Here is a 21,023-nt window from a genome sequence, read left to right on the forward strand (position 1 = left end):
GACCTCAGCATAGATTTCCTGTAAGCGGGACCTAGTGTGCAACATGTGACAAGTTAAAATAGAATTGGATAGAACTTTATGATTAGCTTTTCTTTCGTCCTCCAACTCTAGCTGTCACTTACCGGTTGTGGTATCAGTTAATGTAGGCTATTAGATATAAATAAATGGATGGTATATATATATATATATATATATATATATATATATATATATATATATATATATATATATATATATATATATAAAGACAGTGTTGCATAGACATATCACAAGAACATAATTTCACCAATATATCATCATCATCATCAATTGCATATTGCTGGAGTGGAGGTACTGATCATGTATGAAATCACAGATTGAGAATTACATAGCGGAAGAAGCAGTATTTGTATAATATGCTACTGGTGGTGGCACTTTTTTTTAACCTATATCAATTATATAATGGTTTTTACTGCTCTACTGATCCCCACCCACATCTCCGCCAGATTATTATTTTCCAATATCTACAAATATGTAACAAGAGCTTCCTGTGGGATAGTGAAATGGGGGACAGGTACGGCAGTAAATGGAAAGGCTTTACTCAGGTTTAGGCTTCATTCACACAAGTGCATAAACAGCGATGTTTTACGCCCGACTGACATATGCGACCACCTGAGGCATTGGTTTCCAATGCATCCGTTTATACGGTGAAAATACGGCGCATAAAAACGACGACCTATGAAAGATGGAACATACACGAGCCAAATACGCGCCGACGCACGTACACTGGACAAAACGATAGTTCTGGAACTATCTTTTGTCAGAGATATGTTGACAGCTCACATAGACTCCTATGGGAGCTGGACAAAGAAGGGGAGGGGGAAAAGCTTACAGGTGCCTCTATATAGGCATTGGAAGGCATCCTGAGGATTTCGGCAGAGCGAGGGTTTTCCGGGTTGCAATGTGTTTTTTAGCTAAAAACGACACTCATGGTCGTGTGAATGGCTGCGAAAACGCTTGCCGTGATCGCGGAAAAACATCCATTCAGGCCAATAAACGGCGTGGTCGAGAAAATGTAAAAACGCCTACGCTTGTGTGAAAGAGCCTTACCAAGTAAACAATATTTTACTCAAGATTGCTTAATGAAATGAACCCTTTCCAATCCACTGTCTGACCTCTGAAGACATTATGATTTAAGGCTGTACAGCTCCGATGTTGGAAGACGACCGTTGGGGTTCTCTTACTGTACATTGCCATCCTCTCTCCTGTCGGAGCCTATCCAATGTGTCACTGATGCAGTACTGGCTTTAGCCAGCATATAGCGCCGTTGTATTATGGCAGAAAAAGAGTAAGCCCCCTAGGAAAACCAGGATACAAATTGGATTGGAAAGGGTTAAGGATAATTAGTATTGACACTGCTTTAAACAAGTGTTTTATTACAGAAAAATAGCAATATACATGTGTATAGGGAGATATATGGCAAATAGTCTCTTAACAAACCGCTGCCGGAACAAGTAGGTGTATACCCTATAGCAGTGGTGACGAACCTACGGCACGCATGCCAGAGGCGGCACGCAGAGCCCTCTCTGCTGGCACACTTCGCCGTCGGACACTCACCATGATAGTGAATACTGGCAGGGGCCACGGCTCCCCTGACGGCATTCATTTAGCAGCGCTGCTATTTGCGCTGATCCCGGCGCACACTGTGACGTCAGTGTGCAGCCGGGATCCTCGTCCCCCCTCCCCTGACACCTCCTGCTTGGTTCCATGAGAGCAAGGGGAGGAGGTGTCCGGCAGCACACTGACATCAGTGTGCACCTGTGATAACACTGCTGGAGGAGGGGGTAAGTATGTGGGTCTCGGGGGTGGGGGTGCTGTGGGATGTCAGTATTACACTGGAGCAGCTGTGAGGTGTCACTATTGCTACTGGGGCGCGCTGTGGGGTGTCACTATTACAGCTAGGGGCGTCACTATTATCGCTGGGGGGGCACTATTATCGCTGGGGGGGTCACTATTATCACTGGGGTATGTTTACATGTGGCACAAATGGGCAGGGCTGTTTAAAAAAAAACAGTGTGCAGATTATGACTGCTTTTTGGATGCGGAAATGCTGCAAAATTTTACACAGAAATTTCCGCTGAGGACATTCTGCAGTATTTCCGCATCCAAAAAGCAGTCAAAACCTGCACGCTGTCTATTTTGAAACAGTCCTGTCCTTTTTAGAATGACGAGGGTAAAATAGTACGTTGTGATAAGCCCACCCCCTGACGTGTTGGCACTTTGCAGTAAATAACTGGATTTTGGATTGCAGTTTGGGCACTCGGTCTCTAAAAGGTTCGCCATCACTGCCCTATAGTAATCACAAGCAAATGTACATTCCTCCCTGGCCAGGAATAGTAATCCACTGATTCTGGAATAAAGTTAGAGAGCTCCTTTAAGACAAGTAGTGATAGACTATCAAGCTCTGGAACACACTTAACCGATAGTTAGTGGGTACGGCAAGTTCAGATTTGGGAGAAGGAGTAGGCTGTTTTACTTAGAAATAATCTCTATCCATAAACTGATATGTTATCACAAGACCTTCGGCTGAAAACTGATTTCCAGGGGTCACCCTCTGTCTAAGGAACTGGGGTTTTTAAAGTGCAATGTTATTTATAAATATGTGTTACCAAGGTGACAGTGTCTGGATGCTTCCTCGGTTGATTACTTCACTTTCCACAGTTGCTGTTGCACTTAAATTCGCCCTGGACATTGGTCTCTGTATATCTCATGACGGTACACGTTGCTGGATGATGCGGTCCACACCCACACATACCACATTAGGTGGTGGCACAGCCCATTCCTACCAGTTCCTGTTTCTCCCATGCAGTTCAGAGATGCTGAGTTGATCACCTGAGGATCTCCTGCTTGGGTACTCAAGTTCAGCTGTGGGACAGCTCTGCTGCAGCTCTCACTGACTGAGTCTCTTTCTCTCCTGCACTTTCCAGGAACAGTACTTTCTTTTACACCCAGTCCTTCAGCCAATCATTGTGCAGCTCAGGTCCGCTTAGTATATAGCAACAACAAATCGATGTAACCTCTCTCTGAAGGTCCTAACGGGAACATAAATAAAGTACAGCAGTAACATATATGTACATACACATACACATGGGCATTTAATCTTTTATGACAGATTGAATAACATGATTCTAATAAATGGGAGATGCCAATAAAGAACCATAAGGAAGAATATGTAGTAGAGGGGAACTTATACAGTCAGTTTGGGATAGAAGAGGGGTTCCTTTGTGTAAAATGGAGCACACCACATGGCTGGCAGTGCCAGATAATTAAGAGGAACAACAGGGGATCGGTTATTTGTATGGCAGTTAGGTAACTGGTTGAGGAGACTAGGGGTGAAGTAAGGTGAGGGGATTTAAAGAAAAGCAGGTGAGGGATAGCAAGGCCCACCCACCTAGTCGTTTTTTTCATAAGTTGTGTTGTTCTGTTTTGTAAAGTGGGTTTGTGGCACTTCACACACCTGGAGTTGGTAGCAATGGGCCACAGTAAGATAACCACAAGCTGAACAGCAGGGTTTCTCATCTGTGGGTGGATACAGTTTAGACAGTTGGTCCTCAGTTCGGACAGACTTGGGCAACCATGAACGTTGGTCAGGGTGGACTAGTTGTTGCTCGGGGGGAGCCCGTGGAGGTATGCAGGCATTACTTGCTATTAGTTAGTGGGAGAGACACAGGCTAGAAGGCTTGTCTACTGTTCAGATAGACTCAGGCAACCATGAAGGTTGATCAGGGTGGTCCAGTGGTTGCTTGGAGAGAGCCAGTGTGGTGCACTAGTACAGCTGGTTCCTAGACAGTGGGAGGTGCCTCACACCCCATGATGAACTTGCATACACTAGGATGAGCACACATTTGGAATGCATCTCTTATTTATTGAAAGTATGTCAGGCAGCCTTTAAGACTACAAGTCTGTTAGAAAGTTTAAGGCTTTATGCCATTGAAATGCCAAGCACTGTGGAATATGTTGACGCTATATAAATAAAGATCATTATTAATAAATGCTATTTGTTGGGTATCGTTTTTTACTAAAGCTGTGGACGACCTTCACCCATTGAAAATGCGCTCTCCATCTGTCCGTGTTTTGTTATATTACTATTTCAGGATAACCAGAATGTGTAAAGCGAATGGATGCCCGGTAATGAGAAGGTTTGTGCTTGCTTGCATTCATAATGGGCTTAACCACACCATGATCATACAAGGCCAAGCTTTTGAGGTTGCACTACACTCTGTTTAGGCTTAACCAGCAGCATCCTATAGAAGCACTGAGGGCTCACATCCTTGCATTAATACTGTAAGATTTATTCTTCATGCTTTGCTTCGCACTAATCAACCCAGTGGGCAAAAAAAAACTTTTATCAGTCAGTTGTCATACATGGGTTTAGGTTCATGATGCTTGTGGATCAAGCTGAAATCCCTGGAATACTTTAAAAAATACCTCAATTCCTCCTTGAGCTTCAGGTTCATCTCTAACCAGCTGTTACAGTGAGTCTTGATGGACATCAGCATCATGAAAAACGTCACCAGGGAGGCAGAGAGAGCCAAAACCCTTGTCCTGCCGCACTTGTCCAGTGTGAAGTGGCTCCTCAGCTTTGTGTCATCAACAAGAAACAAATGGTGAAGAAGTGGGTTATCAGAGACTCTATGTGGTCAGCGTTGGATGCCATCCATATTGAGGGCACACTCCTATCATCTGTCTTTCCTTAAAAGGGATGGAAGGTGCAGAGCCATATATTGTATAAAACAGGAGACAGAATGGCAAATTTACTGGTAGCTGTTGGTTATGGAACTGCATCAGCAATGTACAACTGTGCAGCATCACACTTGTAGTATAACACGTATACTATGGTCATGAATCCTGGATCTGCCAGTATTCCAACACTACAATCTCCAACATAACCCAATCATTAAACACGATTCAGCTTGCTGCAGTGGTGAAAACTCAGCTTTATGGTCCAATTAAGTTAGCGATTGGCTTCAGAGTAATTCACCACGGACACGTCACTTCTACAAAATTAGAAACTTTTATTGATATTTTACTTTTGTGCCTTTTTTATTTATAGAATTTGACATTAATGTCGGTAATTGTTACACATACATTCATAGTCAGGACAGGAGATCCGGGGCGTTGGCCGGCTGCAAGGGTTTTGGATAATAGCAGAGGCGGTACAGTTTACCTGTCCATCAGTGGTGCAGACTGATAAGTGACATTAATAACAGATGAACTGTAATAATCTCCCCATGGACAGATATAAAACTCCACATGAGCCGCTCTGGTTTTAGGACAGAAATATAGTAACTAAACGTCACTAATGCAGAAAATGAACTCTGGAACACATTTGGTGTCATTTAGAACTGGTTCAGTTTTTAATCATAATCAACCACATTCTGAAAAGTAGTGTTAGAACTTGCCAAAGAAAAAGAGGAATGTCACATTAATCCCCCACTTTCAGATTGCATCACTACCTGTCCCCAAAGGTATAGCTCTGTAACTCTGAGCACCACATATCATGTCAATCTCCAGGCATGTCCAAATAAAAGATAGTATTGTACAGCATTTGGAAGCATAAAGGACAACTCCACAAAAAGTAAAAAACTTTACTCGTGCTATTTGTCCAATGTATAGAGGTCACCTAGAGCGATGACATCTCTTATAGAAGTGCCCCCATGAACATACATTTTTCCATCATTGCACCATCATTGCCTGTAACACTCTGGAGTTCTCCTATGTATATTGCAGGCGCTTCTATGCAGTGCAGCCTCCTGTCTGATGCTTATCAGTTACCATTGTGTTGTTACTTTCACTGTTTTCTGTGTTTATCAATCCCATGATGTATCAGCACAGCATAACATGAGCAGCTATAAATTGTATTTTTTTTGCCTGCTGGAAGGACAGTGTTAATATTATTAACCTCTACATTTACCTAAATGAGCTATAGACCATAAATATTTAGTCACTGAGGATGAACTATCATCTTTTTCACTACAACTGATTGTCAGGAACCTTTATTATATCAGCAGTAATGTGACAGGAGTTACTGTCCCCCTGAGAACAGCATGTGTGATACAGTCCACGTAGTTTCATCATACATGAAGTTCTGGTGATCCCTTGAGAGAACAGAAAGGCAAGCAATTTCAATTGGTGGGGGTGGGGGTCACCATTAGATCACATGACCCAACTGAAGGGAATTTTTTTAGATAGAAAGGAATAACTAAGCAAGGTAATGCTAGCTAACATGTATATACTGGGGGCTAGCTACATAATGAATGGAAAGCTTGGTAAATGAATGGTTCGAGTCTGTATGCTAATCAAATATCTAGGGGTCCTGCTGTATGCAGAAGTTACGATGCAGAACATGTGCCCTTTGCAGTCTTACTGCAGGGGAGTGAATGGAGTTTAGAGATAAGAATGACATCCTTGGAATATAAGTCTATTCAGCTAAACACAGATAAGTACAGGGTTGTTGCTCATGGCGACAAATGCTCTTTAAAGGGGTTTTCCTATTACCTGAAATTGCTTTACAGACACTCTGTACTTCTTGGCAGCTGCGGACCAGGACATTGGACTCCTGCAGCCAATCACTGACCCCAGCAGTGACCTTTTTTCAGCCGCAATGGGCAATGTTTTCCGAGGAACGGGAAAATTCAGGACATGCCACGATTTTTTCCTGCACCGTGATGTGGTGTGGCAAATACAATTGTTTATGTATAAGACTCCATTCAATAGAATCTCTCACAAGGCACAAATCTCAAGCAAGTGGCCTTAAGTGATAGTCATTCTGTGAATGGAGGTAGAGTGCTGGTCAGCAAAAAACTCAATGGTCCACTTGCTGTTCCTCAACCAGATCTTCCCACCATTATTCCCATGCTAGGCGGCCTTTGGTTTTGGAAATCAGAGGATGACTTATTTTGTATGAGCCTTTTATGATCCTCAGGTTCTGGAGATGCTACCTTGGTACTTGGCTTCAGATGGCCGTATACGAGTTATGCCCAAGGAACTCAGGTGCATCTTGTATCAGACAGCACATGGACACTTGTCAAACCCCACAGATCACATGTGCCATTCTCTTCTGCTAAAATAGACAAGAATAGGACAGGCACCAATTTTTTTTTTTACACGGACCACCAGGCTGTGTGTAAAACCAGCCATGTGAATAGCCTCAAAGACTATTATGGGCTCAAATACACAGCCATGTAAATGGGAACTAAGGCCAGTTTCAGACAAGGGCATTGTCACTTGTCCATAATATAGACGAATTAGTGAAAACATTGGGCTTCAGTATTTCATTGTTGCTTTTTTTGCCTCCATATTTGCATTCATTGGTTTTATTTTATACCGGGCGGATATGGATACATATTTGCCTGATAGAAGATAATAGCAATGAGTGTGAATACAGAGTCAATAAAACAAAAATAGTGCTTGCTGTGTTTTAAAACACGGTCACATATATAGAGACATAGATTTACATTCGATCTTTATTACACTTTGCAAAACACGGACCAAATGAGGGGTTAAAATATGCCCATCTGAAAGTGACCTTGGGTCGAATTCATGCATTTTAGTTGCCTTTTTTTTAGTGACAAAAGCTGTGTTTGGATCCCATTTTCAGACGTCCGGTAGGCATCTCTGTTCAGTGCAGTTTTTGAAAGTGGTTTATCAGACAAATTCAGGACTGGATGATAAAGGGAAGTGGGGTGGGGTGTAGGTATAATACTTTCCTTCATACTTTTCCTAAGTTCAGGATTCACTTCTGGTTTTGTCTGGAAACACACTCCAGATCTGCCCAGTGTGACTGAAGCCTGGACTCAGCCTCCATTTTTTATGGCGGGTTGCGTTCATGAAATACAGCGCTGCAAGAGTCACTGTAACACATACTTGGCAATCAGCGATCGAGATTCTTGCACAACAAATCCATTTTAATGTTCTCAGTGAATTTGCAGCAGCAGTGCCTGGACGGGAGGTACCGGGTGGGGGGGAGAGCGGCCAGCTGCCGCGTTTTCAGACGTCATCTCTGCTGCATACGATAAACACATTATCGGAATAAGTTTCTGTTCAGCACAAAACTTTAGGCACAGTTTTCCTGCAATTTGTGTCCTCCCCAGCCACAGTCCATGTCCCTATTGGTTATTTCAGGCTGAGACAGGTTGGCTGTAGGACAGGTTATTACAATCTATTGCTTCCTATTAGCAGCCCATTCAGGATTGGGGAGAGACTGACTGTAGGACAGATGAATACAATCTATTGCTCTCTGTTATCAGCCATGGGAAAAGGCTGACGGTGGTCTTCTTCAATGGGTGCAGAAACCTCCCTGCGCCCAAAATGACTACTTTTTGTCACATATCCACAGTGCTCAGAACCTCTATTAATGTGTACATGCATATGTGACCGATATCAGCCATTCTCCTCTACTGTTAGGCCGGCTTTACTCAAGCGTATGCGTATTATCACGTGCATGAGCGCTGTATATTTGCGTAATTTGGGTGTGGCAAAAAAATATGCATCAGTTGAAATGCCTAATTGGTCTAATGAGTTCCAGATGTGTTCTTTTTCCTGCATAATTACACAGTGTTTCACGCATCTCCCAGCCAACTGCGAATGCCCAATGACTTCTATGAGGGCTTTTGGTGTGCAGGAAAGTAGAGTATACTGCAGATTTATTGCGCAGGAACATTACATGCATGTGAACAAACCCATTGAAATCAATGGGCTCTAATCACTGCGTAATGCGCACACAAACACACCCGTGTGAATCTGGCCTAAACGGCTTGGATTGTGGCCCTTTAAAGAGAAATTAAAGGTAGTTCTCCGGGACTTTATGATACTAGCACATATTAAACTTCATTTTTCATCAATGGAAGCATACTCATGCATCTTACTGTTTTTTGCGCATGCTTGCCCTGCATATTTGCATGCGCAAGAAATACAGTAAGATGCACACAGATGTGTGAATATGCATGTAAATACGCTTACGCCTGTGTGAAGGCGGCCTTACAGTGGGGTAAACTGCATGCAGCTGAGACCCTGTCCACCCACATCAGCCAATGGCTGGAAGATTTTGCCAGTAAAAGGGCAGTAAGTACTGGCAAAATCTTTAGGGGTGGACGGAGTTTTGCCGTATGGGTTTATCACAGAGTGGGATCTTACTCTTGGGCCAGGTCATCAACTTCCAACCTCTGGGTCCCCAGCTGAACAGCACAATGAAGGGGCTGTGACGCTCCTGTATGAGTAAATGGAACGGACTCAGAGGTGTAACTTGAAGCTTCTGGGCCCCAATGCAAAACCTGTAACAGGGCCCCTATCTATAATGCTTTATTCATACGGTAGTACTGAGCTACCTACATGGAGAAGAGAGGCCTTATGGGCCCCCTAAGGCTCCTGGGCCCGGGTGCAACTGCATCCCCTGCCCCATCTCTATCCTAAAGGTATATTTCCATGGGTGATATTTCCATGCAAGTTCTGTCCCATTGCGATATGGATAGAGCTCACTGGGGAAAAGAACCCATTCATTTGAATGGATTCATGTACATAAACGATTTTTCACTTGGACCGATAGTTCGAGTTTGGAAAATCACAGCATGTCCTATTTTTGTGTGCTGTGCGATGTGGGTTGCACCCAAGAATTTCGGAAGCAACTTGCAACACCTGCTTAATCCAACCTCAGACTCTATAGCAGTACAGCGGTCGGGAAATATATCACACTGCACAAGAGTTGCCATTTAGGAGCCGGGGAAAACTTGGAGAAAATCATAGTAAGAGCTTAATATTTTAATGGCTTTTAAAAAAAAAAAAAAAAAGAATGATTTTGGAGCGATTCTTTGATTTTAGAAGGAAAAGCAGTTGGAATAGAAGAGCAGATGATAAAATATTCTAGGCACCCATTGCTGTCATAGCTACAACAATGGCAAGCTAAACCTTAAAATTCGGTTTTGTTTATACAAGCCCAAGAGAAAGTCTGCTGTAATACCCAAAGTACAGGAGTTGGCTATAATGCGACTGGAGAAATCACAATAAGGGCCTATGTCCACAACTGGTTTTTCACCGCGTATAATGGGTGTGTGGCACAGACACGTGATGCACAGTGAATGGAGTCAATGAAATCAATGGACTTTCATTGATCCATGCACACCGGTGTGTAGACACCGCATGCTCTATTTCTCCGTGGACATACGCAGTGTGAGCGCTATACCTTTGTATAGGCTGCGTATGATACGTGCGGGGCATTAAAAAAAAAAAAGTCACACTGCGTGTGATACCATACACAGCCATATTGTATGGTTGTAAGCATACACCCGTAGGCATGTGCCCTAAGGCAGCAGCATCTCCTGATGTCAGCAGTGCCCCAGAGATAGTCAGCAGTAGACGCCCGAGTAATACAATTCCTAAAAGCATCCAACAGCTAAGCCTATTATGTAACAAGATCACAGGAAACATGTATTTTCCTTACCCCCAGTTACAAAACACCTGAATCTTCTCCACCCTTATTCTCCCCAAGGATGTTCGCAGTTAGGAGATATCTCTGCAGAGGTTGACAAGATATAATAAACCATTCCAGAGCCTTAACAACTGAGTAAAGGAAAAAACTGAAAAGGTTCATCTTCTGAGTCTACACAAATGGCCGCAGGATCCCTTTAAGAGGTTTACTCATTACTTAAAATTGCTTCCAAACCATTCTGTTCTTCCTGGTTGCTGCTGACCAGGACACATGACTTGCAGCCTATAGAAGGTCACTTCTATGGCCAGTGATTGGCTGCAGCAGTCACATGTCCTGGTCAGCAGCAACCAGGAAGGACAGAGTGGTTTTGAAGCAATTTTAAGTAATGGGAAAACCCCTTTAACTGTTGATATTGACTCTGCCCATGTACTGTTCCCATAATATTATGAGGGGGTTAAGTATCACTGACATATTATGGCTTACATAGGGGAAAGGGCAAAAATAGAAATGACCTCTCACCCTCTTATGGGAGATGAGATGCCACCATGGTGAAACTATAGGGGGCTATTTTAGCCTACTTCCATTCCTTGCATCAGCGATGGCAGGAGTGACACTTGGGCCAAATTCTCAATCTTGTCTCCTAAGATTAGGAGAGGGAGCCCTTAAATAGGTTGTACCAAGATCACAATTTATCTCCTATCCGCAGCATACGGGCTAACTTGCTGATCGCTGGGATCTCACAGCTGAGACCCCAGCTGATCTTGAGAATGGGGGACCTGTGTCCCCTGATACTTGTCACTGCAGCGTCACGTCTCCCCCAGCAGTGACATCAGAATGAATTGAGCACAGGCTGAGAATGCTCGATCAGCCCTCCGTTCATTTCAATGGGGCTGATGGAAATACCCAAGCACTTACTGCTGGATAACATGGCATTCCTATTGAAAGTGAATGAAGTGTCAATACACTTGTGCGATCAGCACTCCATACAATCTCCTCCTCACTACAGGGAGTACAGTAAGCCCACAGTGAAAAGAACAGGAGACATAGAACCCCCGTTCTCTGAACCGGTGGAGGTCTCAACGGTGACCCCCATGATCAGTAAATTATCTTCTATTCTGTGGAAGAGTGTTAAGGCAGCAGAAATGCAGTCCTAAGCTCTCGCTCACGACCTGAAGGTTGCAAGTTCAGTCCCTGCGTGGTTTAAGTACCCGGCTCAAGCTTGACTCAGCCTTCCATCCTTCCGAGGTTGTTAAAATGAGCACCCAGCTTGCTGGGGGAGGGGGGGTGTAATATAGATTACATAAAAGCGCTGTGGAATAAGTTGGCGCCACACAAATAACAAGATTTATTTATTTTAGGGGATAACTTGTGATCTTAGTACACCCCCTTAATGCAACTGAGGTATTAAATGTGTCGTTACCATCTTCTCATCTGGTAAGATTAACAAGAAGCATCTGTTTAATCATCACATTGTCAGTCCGCTTCACATAATAATATAAAGGTGCATCTCTGCCCTGGACTGGTAAAATTCCACATCTCAAATGTGTCCTATCAAGTCAGGAAGAAACAGGGAGTGATGAAACACAGTTTACAAATACATTCCTGTCTGACGGCTGGCCTGAAGAAGAGAACATTGAAAACATTATGCAATGCGCTTTCAACATACTGTAACATCGAGTCTGACCTCGTCTCATAGCTTACAAAGTACATGGAGAGTGAGCAGAAGCCCCGAACAATGAGCAGGTTCAGAAGGCTGTACGTCGTCTGCTGAGGTAGTTTTCTAGTCTGTATGTGGGACACAGCAAGTGTCTCCGTCCTCCAGGTAAAGGTCTATAGAGAAGGGCAACATCCTACTCTTGTCACATAGTGCACACAAAGTCCCAGCGGAACCTGCTCTACAAGGTCTTGACGAGTTCAGTCTAGTCGTCAGTCTGGTGTCTTCCTCAGGTCATCTTAGATCTTTGATTAAGGACGAGTTTATCACAGTAGAAAATGAGCATACTGAACATGAAGTCTCATAGACCTAAGAGTAAAATGCCCACGTCCTCAACAACGATAGGGCCCATGTTTGTAGCTGCCTGTATGCCAAGAATCTCTCATGGTCTTCAACATTCTTCCAGCTTACAACGCATTACAGCCCCCGAAGGACGTTTTCGTGAGTCACAGGTTCCTTCCTCGGTCTCCTTCCCTATGTAGTCCACACAATATACCCTCTGTGTCCTTAGTCCTTCCCCACAGGTCTGAGAACAGTGTGACCAGCTTCCTACTCTCCACATTGGGCATGGCAGGTCCCCACATGCCTTTATGTCCTCTGGCTTAAGTTCTTGAGGACACTGATCTGAAGGCTCTCCATCCATATTTTGACACTCCACTGTCCTTCTTTTCCAGCCAGAGCCACAACTCTTGGAGCACTGAGACCAGTCCCCTAGGACCCACTGAGATGTTAAGAGTGGTCTGAGGAAATGATGGGATAACTTTTCCTTGGCTTTCTTTTGAGGCTCTATGCTCTTAGGAATATAGAAGGTATACTTAATTTTCGGCAAAACAGACTCTCCAGACACTCGCAGGAGTTGTATAGTCAGTTGTTCCGGAAGGGGTTGGAAGCTTTGTATTCTTTCCAGTGTAGTGTTAGAGCCACTATAAAACAACACGGTTCCTCTTAAATGCACATCTTGTTCAATGGAAGACACTGCGAAATCCCCATTGAGAAGATAACTTCCATCGGCTCTCCTGACTGCCAGGTAAATGCCGTCATAGATGACACTGCGGTGGCTGCGCTGCTTCACATCTATACTGGTAGCTCCAGCCGGGATGGTGACAATATCCATATATCCATACCTGTGTACACACAAAACATTAGCTGAAAAGCAATTCCAACATACAACAATCTGATGTTGTAATACATCTACCTTGTAATACATTGCCACATCTCCAGGTATAATTAACTTCATCATTACACATAACACAGCAATACATAATATATTACATACACTGTATGTTCTTCCTGTGTTTATGTGGGTTTCCTCCAGTTTCATCTGAAACTCCTAAATATACTATTAGGTTAATTTGGAATTTAGATTGTAAGCCTCAATAGGGACAGTGAGTGATGCAAGTGAGGCCAATCTCTATACACTACCATCTATTCTACCTGAGCAAGAATCAAAAGTAGTATTTACATATGTTCGTATTTAGTGGGGCTTCATTTGGCCCCAATGACAATAGATAGTCTCCAGGGTACACTTTCTACTATCACCTGACAGACCTTAGCTGGTATTTCCTTCCATTCATCCGGCAAACCTCTAGGAAGTTCACTCAAAGAAGATGGATGCTGCTCATATTTTATGACCTGACTTTCCAGTTCATCCCAAAAATGTTCAGTAGGGTTCAGGTTGGGACTCTGTATCTAGTCCAATCGTGGGACATCCCTATCCTCAATCCAATGTAGAACAGTGTTGGATTTGTGACAAGGTGTGTTGTCTTGTTGAAAGTATTGTTGTCCTTTTCCAGAGAATTGTCACATTATCAGCAGCACATTATTGTCAGGAATCTTAAGGTACCCCTCCGTGGTCATGGTTCCTGCCACTACAACCAATGGATTGAGACCACGACACGTAAAACATCCCCAGACCATAACGGAACCTCCGCCTTTAACACAGCACACTCAGGAAATATACGTTCCTCAGGCATCCACCACACTCAGATATGTTCATCTGATTTACAGATGGAGTAGCGCGATATATCACTCCATAGAACGTTCTTTCGTTGCTCAACTGTGCAATGATGACGCTCTTTGGACCATTGTAGAAGGGTCAATGTACAGTATCTTCCTTGGGTGGCTTTACACACAACATTTTTTGGAAATCATACCAGAAGTTTTTGATGCACTTTTTTGAGTCGAAGCCAGAAGTAGATAAAAAAAGAATGCTAATTATAAAGAAAAGACTTATACTTCTCCATCGTGTTGGATTCACTTTTAGTTTTGACTCACAACAGTGCATCAGAAACTGAAAGTGCATTTTCCAAAAAATGCAGTGAGTGAAGCCAACCTTTGAGAGAATTTGCAGGAAATTTGCAGGATGAATGAAGGGAAATACCAGTTGAAGTGTATCAGACATTAGTAAAAATTGCTCAGGTATCCAATTACTTTTTGTAGAAAAAATAATTGTAAAATATCCACCGAAGTAAATTCTTCACTGACATCTTAAGTTATGTACAATATGTTCACGTAGCATTGGATTCTGTAAGAATCCCTTTAAGAGAAGCTGAGAGTTGTAGTGTATCCAAAAGTATCTACTAGTTTTCTTTATCTGTGGCATTTATTCTATGGTTATTATTAGAGATGAGTGAGTATACTCGCTAAAGGAATTGCTCGAGCGAGCATTGCCTTTAGCGAGTACCTGCCCACTCGAGACAAAAGGTTCGGGTGCCGGCGCAGGGGAGCGGTGAGTAGCGGCTGTCAGCAGGAGGGAGGGGGGGGGGGGGGAGAGAGAGAGAGAGATCTCCCCTCCGTTCCGCCCCGCTCTTCCCCGCAGCTCCCTGCCTGCCGCCGGCACCCGAACCTTCAGTCTCGAGTGGGCAGGTACTCGCTAAAGGCAATGCTCGCTCGAGCAATTGCCTTTAGCGAGTATACTCGCTCATCTCTAGTTATCATAGCTGCAGGCTTCCCATCACATTGAAAATACAGCGCAATCTATAGTGCAGGAGATGCTGAGCAGACTGACATATTGTTTCACCATGGGAGAAAAAAAGTCTTGGTTTGCTTTCTCCACACCCGCTGATGCTGCTGCATTTCTTTAATCTGCGATATAGTTTTATGGGAAGAGTTCCAGAATAACTTGTTATTTATTTATTTAAACCACTGCTCATTTTGGGTTTAGTAGTCATCTAGGTGGTCCTATCAGTGATTGACAGCCTTCCCTGTCTCAATATTCATACAGAGATGGATGCTGCATGCAGGTGAGAAAAACAGCTAATGCATGCCGTTACTCTGCAAGGTAAAAGGAGCCAGGGGCGTAACTATAGTGGATGCAGGGGATGCGGTTGCACCCGGGCCCAGGAACCTTAAGGGGCCCATAAGGCCTCTCTTCTCCATATAGGGAACCCAGTACTATAAGTAAAACATTATAGTTGGGGGCCCTATTACAAGTTTTGAATCGGGGCCCGGGAGCTTCAAGTTACGCCTCTGAAAGGAGCACTCAGGTATATTAGATATTACTTGGTCTTGGCAGCTCATATGCACAAAAGTAATACCAAGCAACATACTTAAACTTGTTGATAGATCCCGTTATTTTTCTGCAGCTCGATCCATCTCCATCGCAGACTCCACATTTGTCCAGTTTCTTGGTGGAGTTTAATATATGATCACATCCAGCTTTGAAACACTGACCGTGCACGCACATGGAGAGACTATCCGGCCCACACAGGGTGCCATCTACTACCTGGAAATGAGGAAACCGGGAAATAAGAGCCAGTGTAGCCACACTCATCATATATACAATGTCTGCATTCATTACCTAGCAACTAATAAACATTTTGGACTTCAGGACACTGTGGCAATGTGGACAGCATTATCACAGAGGAGACTTATAACATAGTATGTTAGGCCAAAAAAAGACATATGTCCATCCAGTTCAGCCTATCCCCCCAGTGTTGATCCAGAGGATGTAAAAAACCCAAAAACTATTAGGTAGAAGCCATTTTTCCACATTTAAGGGCAAAAAAATGTCCTTCCCGACTTGAATCTGGCAATCAGAATAATCCCTGGTTCAACAACCCTTCTGACAGAATTAGTGACTATAACATGTAATATTGTAACATTCGAGAAAGCGTTCATTGGCTCTACGTTCCATGGATGTTTCCCAGATATTTTCGCAAATAGTATGCTGGGAGGGCAGTGTGCGCCTCCTACTCTGTACTCCTTCAACCTCTGCACAATACTCTGCTCCTTGACATCTTATACCTGCTACTAATGCATTAATCCACTATATTCACATGGTCCAGTCAAAAGCGCACAGGAAAAAAATCTTGCATGTTTTGGCTGTGAACCAATGTAGTTTCTGATACAATGACAGCATAAACCACATCGAAAAAAAGCACCTCGACCGCACTGTGTACATACAGTCATATTCACATTTGCTAAAATGCAACCAAACCTCTAGGTGAATACCTTAACAAGGAACAGGGGTGTAACTATAGTGGATGCAGGGGATGCGGTTGCACCCGGGCCCAGGAGCCTTAGGGGGCCCATAAGGCCTCTCTTCTCCATATAGGGAACCCAGTACTATGAATAAAGTACTATATTTGGGGCCCTGTTTCAGATCTTGCATGGGGGCCCAGAAGCTTCAAGTTACGCCTCTGACAAGGAAGGTATGTTAGCAGAAGCTGGATTACTATCACTGACATTCACCACTTTTTCCCCCAGTGTAAGTAAAAATGAAAACAGACCTTGGAGCGGAAAACTTTAAATTCACTTTCCCCACGTGCTTGGCAGATTAGCTTGCATCGATCCCTCGGAGACACTCCAGAGTACTTAGGAATCCACTCTATGAGATTGCCATGTCTGTCCCTGGAGTTGTAAATTCCACACTGAAAATCCCGAAAACTCTTCTCTAGAAATCAGAATTGGAAGATTTTAGAAAGTCAAATTGCCCAGGAGAAATCAGCATCTGAGAAGGTCGAGGGCTCAAGTGTGTGCTTATAAGGACAGTAAGGCCACTTTCATACAGCAGTATTTTGGAATGTATTTCCCCATCAGTATTTCTATGCCAAAACCAAGAATGAAACAAACAAAGTATAATGGGAAAATATACACGTCTTCTGTATTGTGGACTCACTACTGGTTTTGGCATACATATACTGATGCAAAATACTGCCGTGTGAAACGGCCCAAAACCTGCAGTCTGTCTGGAGGGGGCATGAGGTATCAGTGGTCCCTACCTTCTGTTGGACACTCCTGGGTGCTGCAGGACTCATACTTGGCTCTCAGACCTTGACAGTATTTCCCTCCATTTTGAGGCTGGGGGTCATTACACTCTCTATAGGAGAAATGGATGCCTCCACCGCAGCTCCGGGAACATGCCCCCCATGGGCTCCAGATGCCCCAGTTGCCATCCACCTGCACCTGATACACATACGACACATGTTACATGTTTGAGGTTATTAGCATGTTCTTTGTATCACGTAACAAATATCTAGGATCAAGGCATCGCAGTGCCCATACCTGGACTATCTTACATGTATCAATTGAAGTCAGTGGTTCCTTTGCAGTTAGGACATTACCTGAGGCTTAAGAACCTCTTCTTCTGCCTGGCAGACCCCATTCCAGCACACTTGCTGCTCCCCACACTGGGTCCCATCGGCCCAGGGCAGGCTCCCATTCTTGGTGTGGCATAGCAGCTCGTCTTGAAGTTTGCACCACAACTGAGAGCAGATGTCTTCCTGCCTGGTGTTAGGACAGTGAGAAAACTCTTTCCCAAACACCTGCCGACACTGGTTGTCCAAGCTGTAGCGAGCCAATGCCCCGGGGAGCTCCAGGGGGAGGTCAAAAGAGTTTCCAGGCTTGTCCAGCAGGCAACTCCCTAATGAGGCAAAGAAGGAAATATAGATGAGACATTATAATTAGTGTCCACTATTATAATCAGGTCACATAACTGATTGACCCCCTTCCTTGATGATCAACAGTCGTCTCCAAGAGAATGTCTAGCCAAGGCACATTTTCTCAGCAGTAAATGAAAAAGCTACATAAGAGAGCAAAATGCGAACCTAAGCAAATCCCATAAAATGTACGTGCTGTGTAATATGCAAAAGAAGCAAAGATATCAATGGAAATGACAACAATGGCTTTGAGATAGATTGCATAAGAGCTAATTAGAGGGCGTCCTACTGCTGCCATACCAAGTAGTCATTTGCAGGAGAACTTGACAGCAAGGGTTCAGTATCCCTGCAACTTCACAAGGCAAGTCAAGAATTACATGGTGCCCAATAGAAGGGGTTGTGCGTGATTAGAAACAGCGCCACAACTGTAATGTAGATTGCATCTGGTATTCTACTTCAGCTCACTGAAGTGAATGTGGCTGAGCAGTTATCTGTGGAAGGGTATGCTAACTTATTAGGATGAAAGCAGTCATGTTTTTTTAATTCTGTCCAACCACTTTAAAAGGGTTTTACCAAGATCTAAAGTTATCCTCTATCCACAGGATCTCAACCTCTGGGACCTCAACTGATCACAAGAACAGGGGGCCCTGATGGTCTTCGCACAAATGGAGAAGAGGTTGCAGATGTGCACCGACTCTATTCATTTTAATGACAGCACCGCAAATTGATGAGTATTTCAAGTTCAGAAAAAAGAGAAACCACCTGCTGCATGCTCACATATCTGCAGCCCTGACAGATTTATGTGCTGTTGTGAGAGGAGAACAACCTTACATCCTCCAGACTCCACTGTTCCCATTCTCTGCCTTCATAACTTCCCTCATAAAGGAAAAGTGGAATCACCAGGGACAAGACAGATGTTGAAAAGCACCTCCATACAGACCATGAAGAATCGGCAATGAATGTAGATTCCTTCCAGTACAGAGTAGGAAATATGAGGGGATGTTGTTGCCCCTGGTATATCCAGAAAAAGGAGGTGTGGATGCTACTTCATATTATACTTTCCTTCTCTTTAAGATCTATCAAACAGCCCAGTGTGAACCTTAAAGGGGTTAAAGGACGCATAAAGTTGTTGCATCAAAAATGGCGCTGTTACGGCCCTTGGTTACTGGAGTACTGAGCTGACTATTCCCCCAAGGGCAGACAAAGAGCTGTGATCATACTGAACAGCTACCATCCCCATCTGTGTCCTTTCTGTGGCTGGTATAGGGTCTGTAACGCTCGGTAATCTGTAATAAAGCGTCCTAAATTCCTGCAGTCTGCCAAGTTTCATGCAGATCACTTTCACAGGTGCCAATTGTCTGTTCTGTAGGTTGGATCAGGCTCAGGCATGACACCGCTCACCCGGGAGGGGGAAAGCTGACACAGAAACACAAAGGGGGAGATTTATCACATGCACAGTTTTGTTGCAACTTTTTGGCTATGCTGATGCCTAAAATGCGCCTAATTCTTCAAAATGTCACACAAAGCATGCTAAATTAAGCACAAACCCCTTCTTTCTCTGTGGAATGAAAGCTTATGCTGAAAATACACCTCCCCAGCACCGCAGCAGCTATGCAACTTTTTATGCAACTTTTTAAGAAAGTCGCATGTTATACATCAGATCTGCGCCAGTTAAATTTAACCATGCCTATACATTTAGACTGAAATGAAAATACTGTGACTTGGCATACAGATTTTAAAAGTAGGTGCACAAGGTCCATAAATCAGGCGCATGCTACCTAGACCACAAAAAGTTGCATTTTGGGACAAAGTCCAGCTGTTTGATAAATCTCCCCCATAGTTCTTATCTTGATGCTATCTCTATGTCACTCAAGAGGGACACATCGGAGTTTGGATCCATGAAAGAACCTGATCTGACATGGCTGCCTCATAAATTACCCACAAAACTCATTCCAGGCTGCAGTGGAAAGTTAAAATACACAACACATGACAAATGGATGAATATTTCAGCAGTTGTCTTAAGTAGAAGCACATCCAGGAACATTCCCAATGCCAAGAAATAAGCTCTCCCATCACAGCCTGACTTCTCTGCCGGTCACAACAGAGTTCTGTAGAGAGATCCAGCTGGAAAGAATGCACTGCCGATCTGATGTGGATGGTGGCTGCCCAGCACAGCCTCACATCCCGGCTTATTCAAGGTCTATAGGGATGGATAAGCGGCAACAAAGCCATAACATGCCCAGTAGCTGCTGTCACTTAACTTTTCATGCACCTGAGTAAGGGCCTTTTTACACGGCATTAATCGTGCCGATTCCTGTGATCCAGCGAGAATCTGAATGATTCTCCTTCATTCTAAATGCATGCACCGACTGAACAACGAATGATAATTTGTTTGCTTATCATTCAGGTTATGCATGCAGAAACTGAACTGCGATCATTGATGACAGCTACCTGTTTACTGTGAATGAAGGATGGCGGGCCGGAAGGATCTCCAGCACCCTGCGCTGTCATTCACGCAGCGGTGCTTTACACAGGAACGATTATCGCTGGGACGACCTGTTGGGCATCTACACGCTACAAGTCATCCCGTGTAAAAGGACCCTTATATAGAAATCTGCATAGATAACAGCTTGTAGTTTATCACAGTGAACAATGCAGATCTATTGGGGCACAATTGTTAACAATGACATAAATAAAGATAGCATAAGGCCCCCTGTCCACAGGCGAGGCGGAATATATCGCTAGCGATATTCCACTGCCCGGGAGCAGGGGAGAGAACTGTCAGTTCTCTGCAGTGAGCCTATCTGAAAGATAGGCTCACCACGAAGAATCGCTGCAAATCGCGGCATGTTGCGATTTGAGTCCCGCAGGTGGAGAATCGCTATGATTCTTTGCTCATGGACGGGAGGCTGCGGTTTTTATAGCAACGCTATGGAAAGCGTACACTGCGTTACCCATGGCCGGATTA

At 43.9% G+C, this 21,023-nt stretch overlaps 1 protein-coding gene across 1 annotated transcript in view; it reads right to left on the reverse strand.

Annotated features, from left to right (window-relative positions):
* Nucleotides 1–5,034: 5,034 nt before the first annotated feature.
* Nucleotides 5,035–21,023, reverse strand: part of ADAMTS8 (ADAM metallopeptidase with thrombospondin type 1 motif 8) — a 29,417-nt gene continuing 13,428 nt past the window's right edge. Inside the window, exons 5-9 of the mRNA XM_066607011.1 lie at nt 17,741–18,039; nt 17,399–17,582; nt 16,907–17,070; nt 15,725–15,900; nt 5,035–13,300 (exon numbers count right to left, since the gene is read on the reverse strand). Of these exons, the coding sequence (XP_066463108.1) occupies nt 12,568–13,300; nt 15,725–15,900; nt 16,907–17,070; nt 17,399–17,582; nt 17,741–18,039 (1,556 nt within the window). The 3' untranslated portion in view covers nt 5,035–12,567. The remainder of the gene's footprint in view (nt 13,301–15,724; nt 15,901–16,906; nt 17,071–17,398; nt 17,583–17,740; nt 18,040–21,023) is intronic.

This window comes from Eleutherodactylus coqui, chromosome 6, assembly GCF_035609145.1.
Source record: "Eleutherodactylus coqui strain aEleCoq1 chromosome 6, aEleCoq1.hap1, whole genome shotgun sequence".
NCBI classification, from domain to species: domain Eukaryota; kingdom Metazoa; phylum Chordata; class Amphibia; order Anura; family Eleutherodactylidae; genus Eleutherodactylus; species Eleutherodactylus coqui.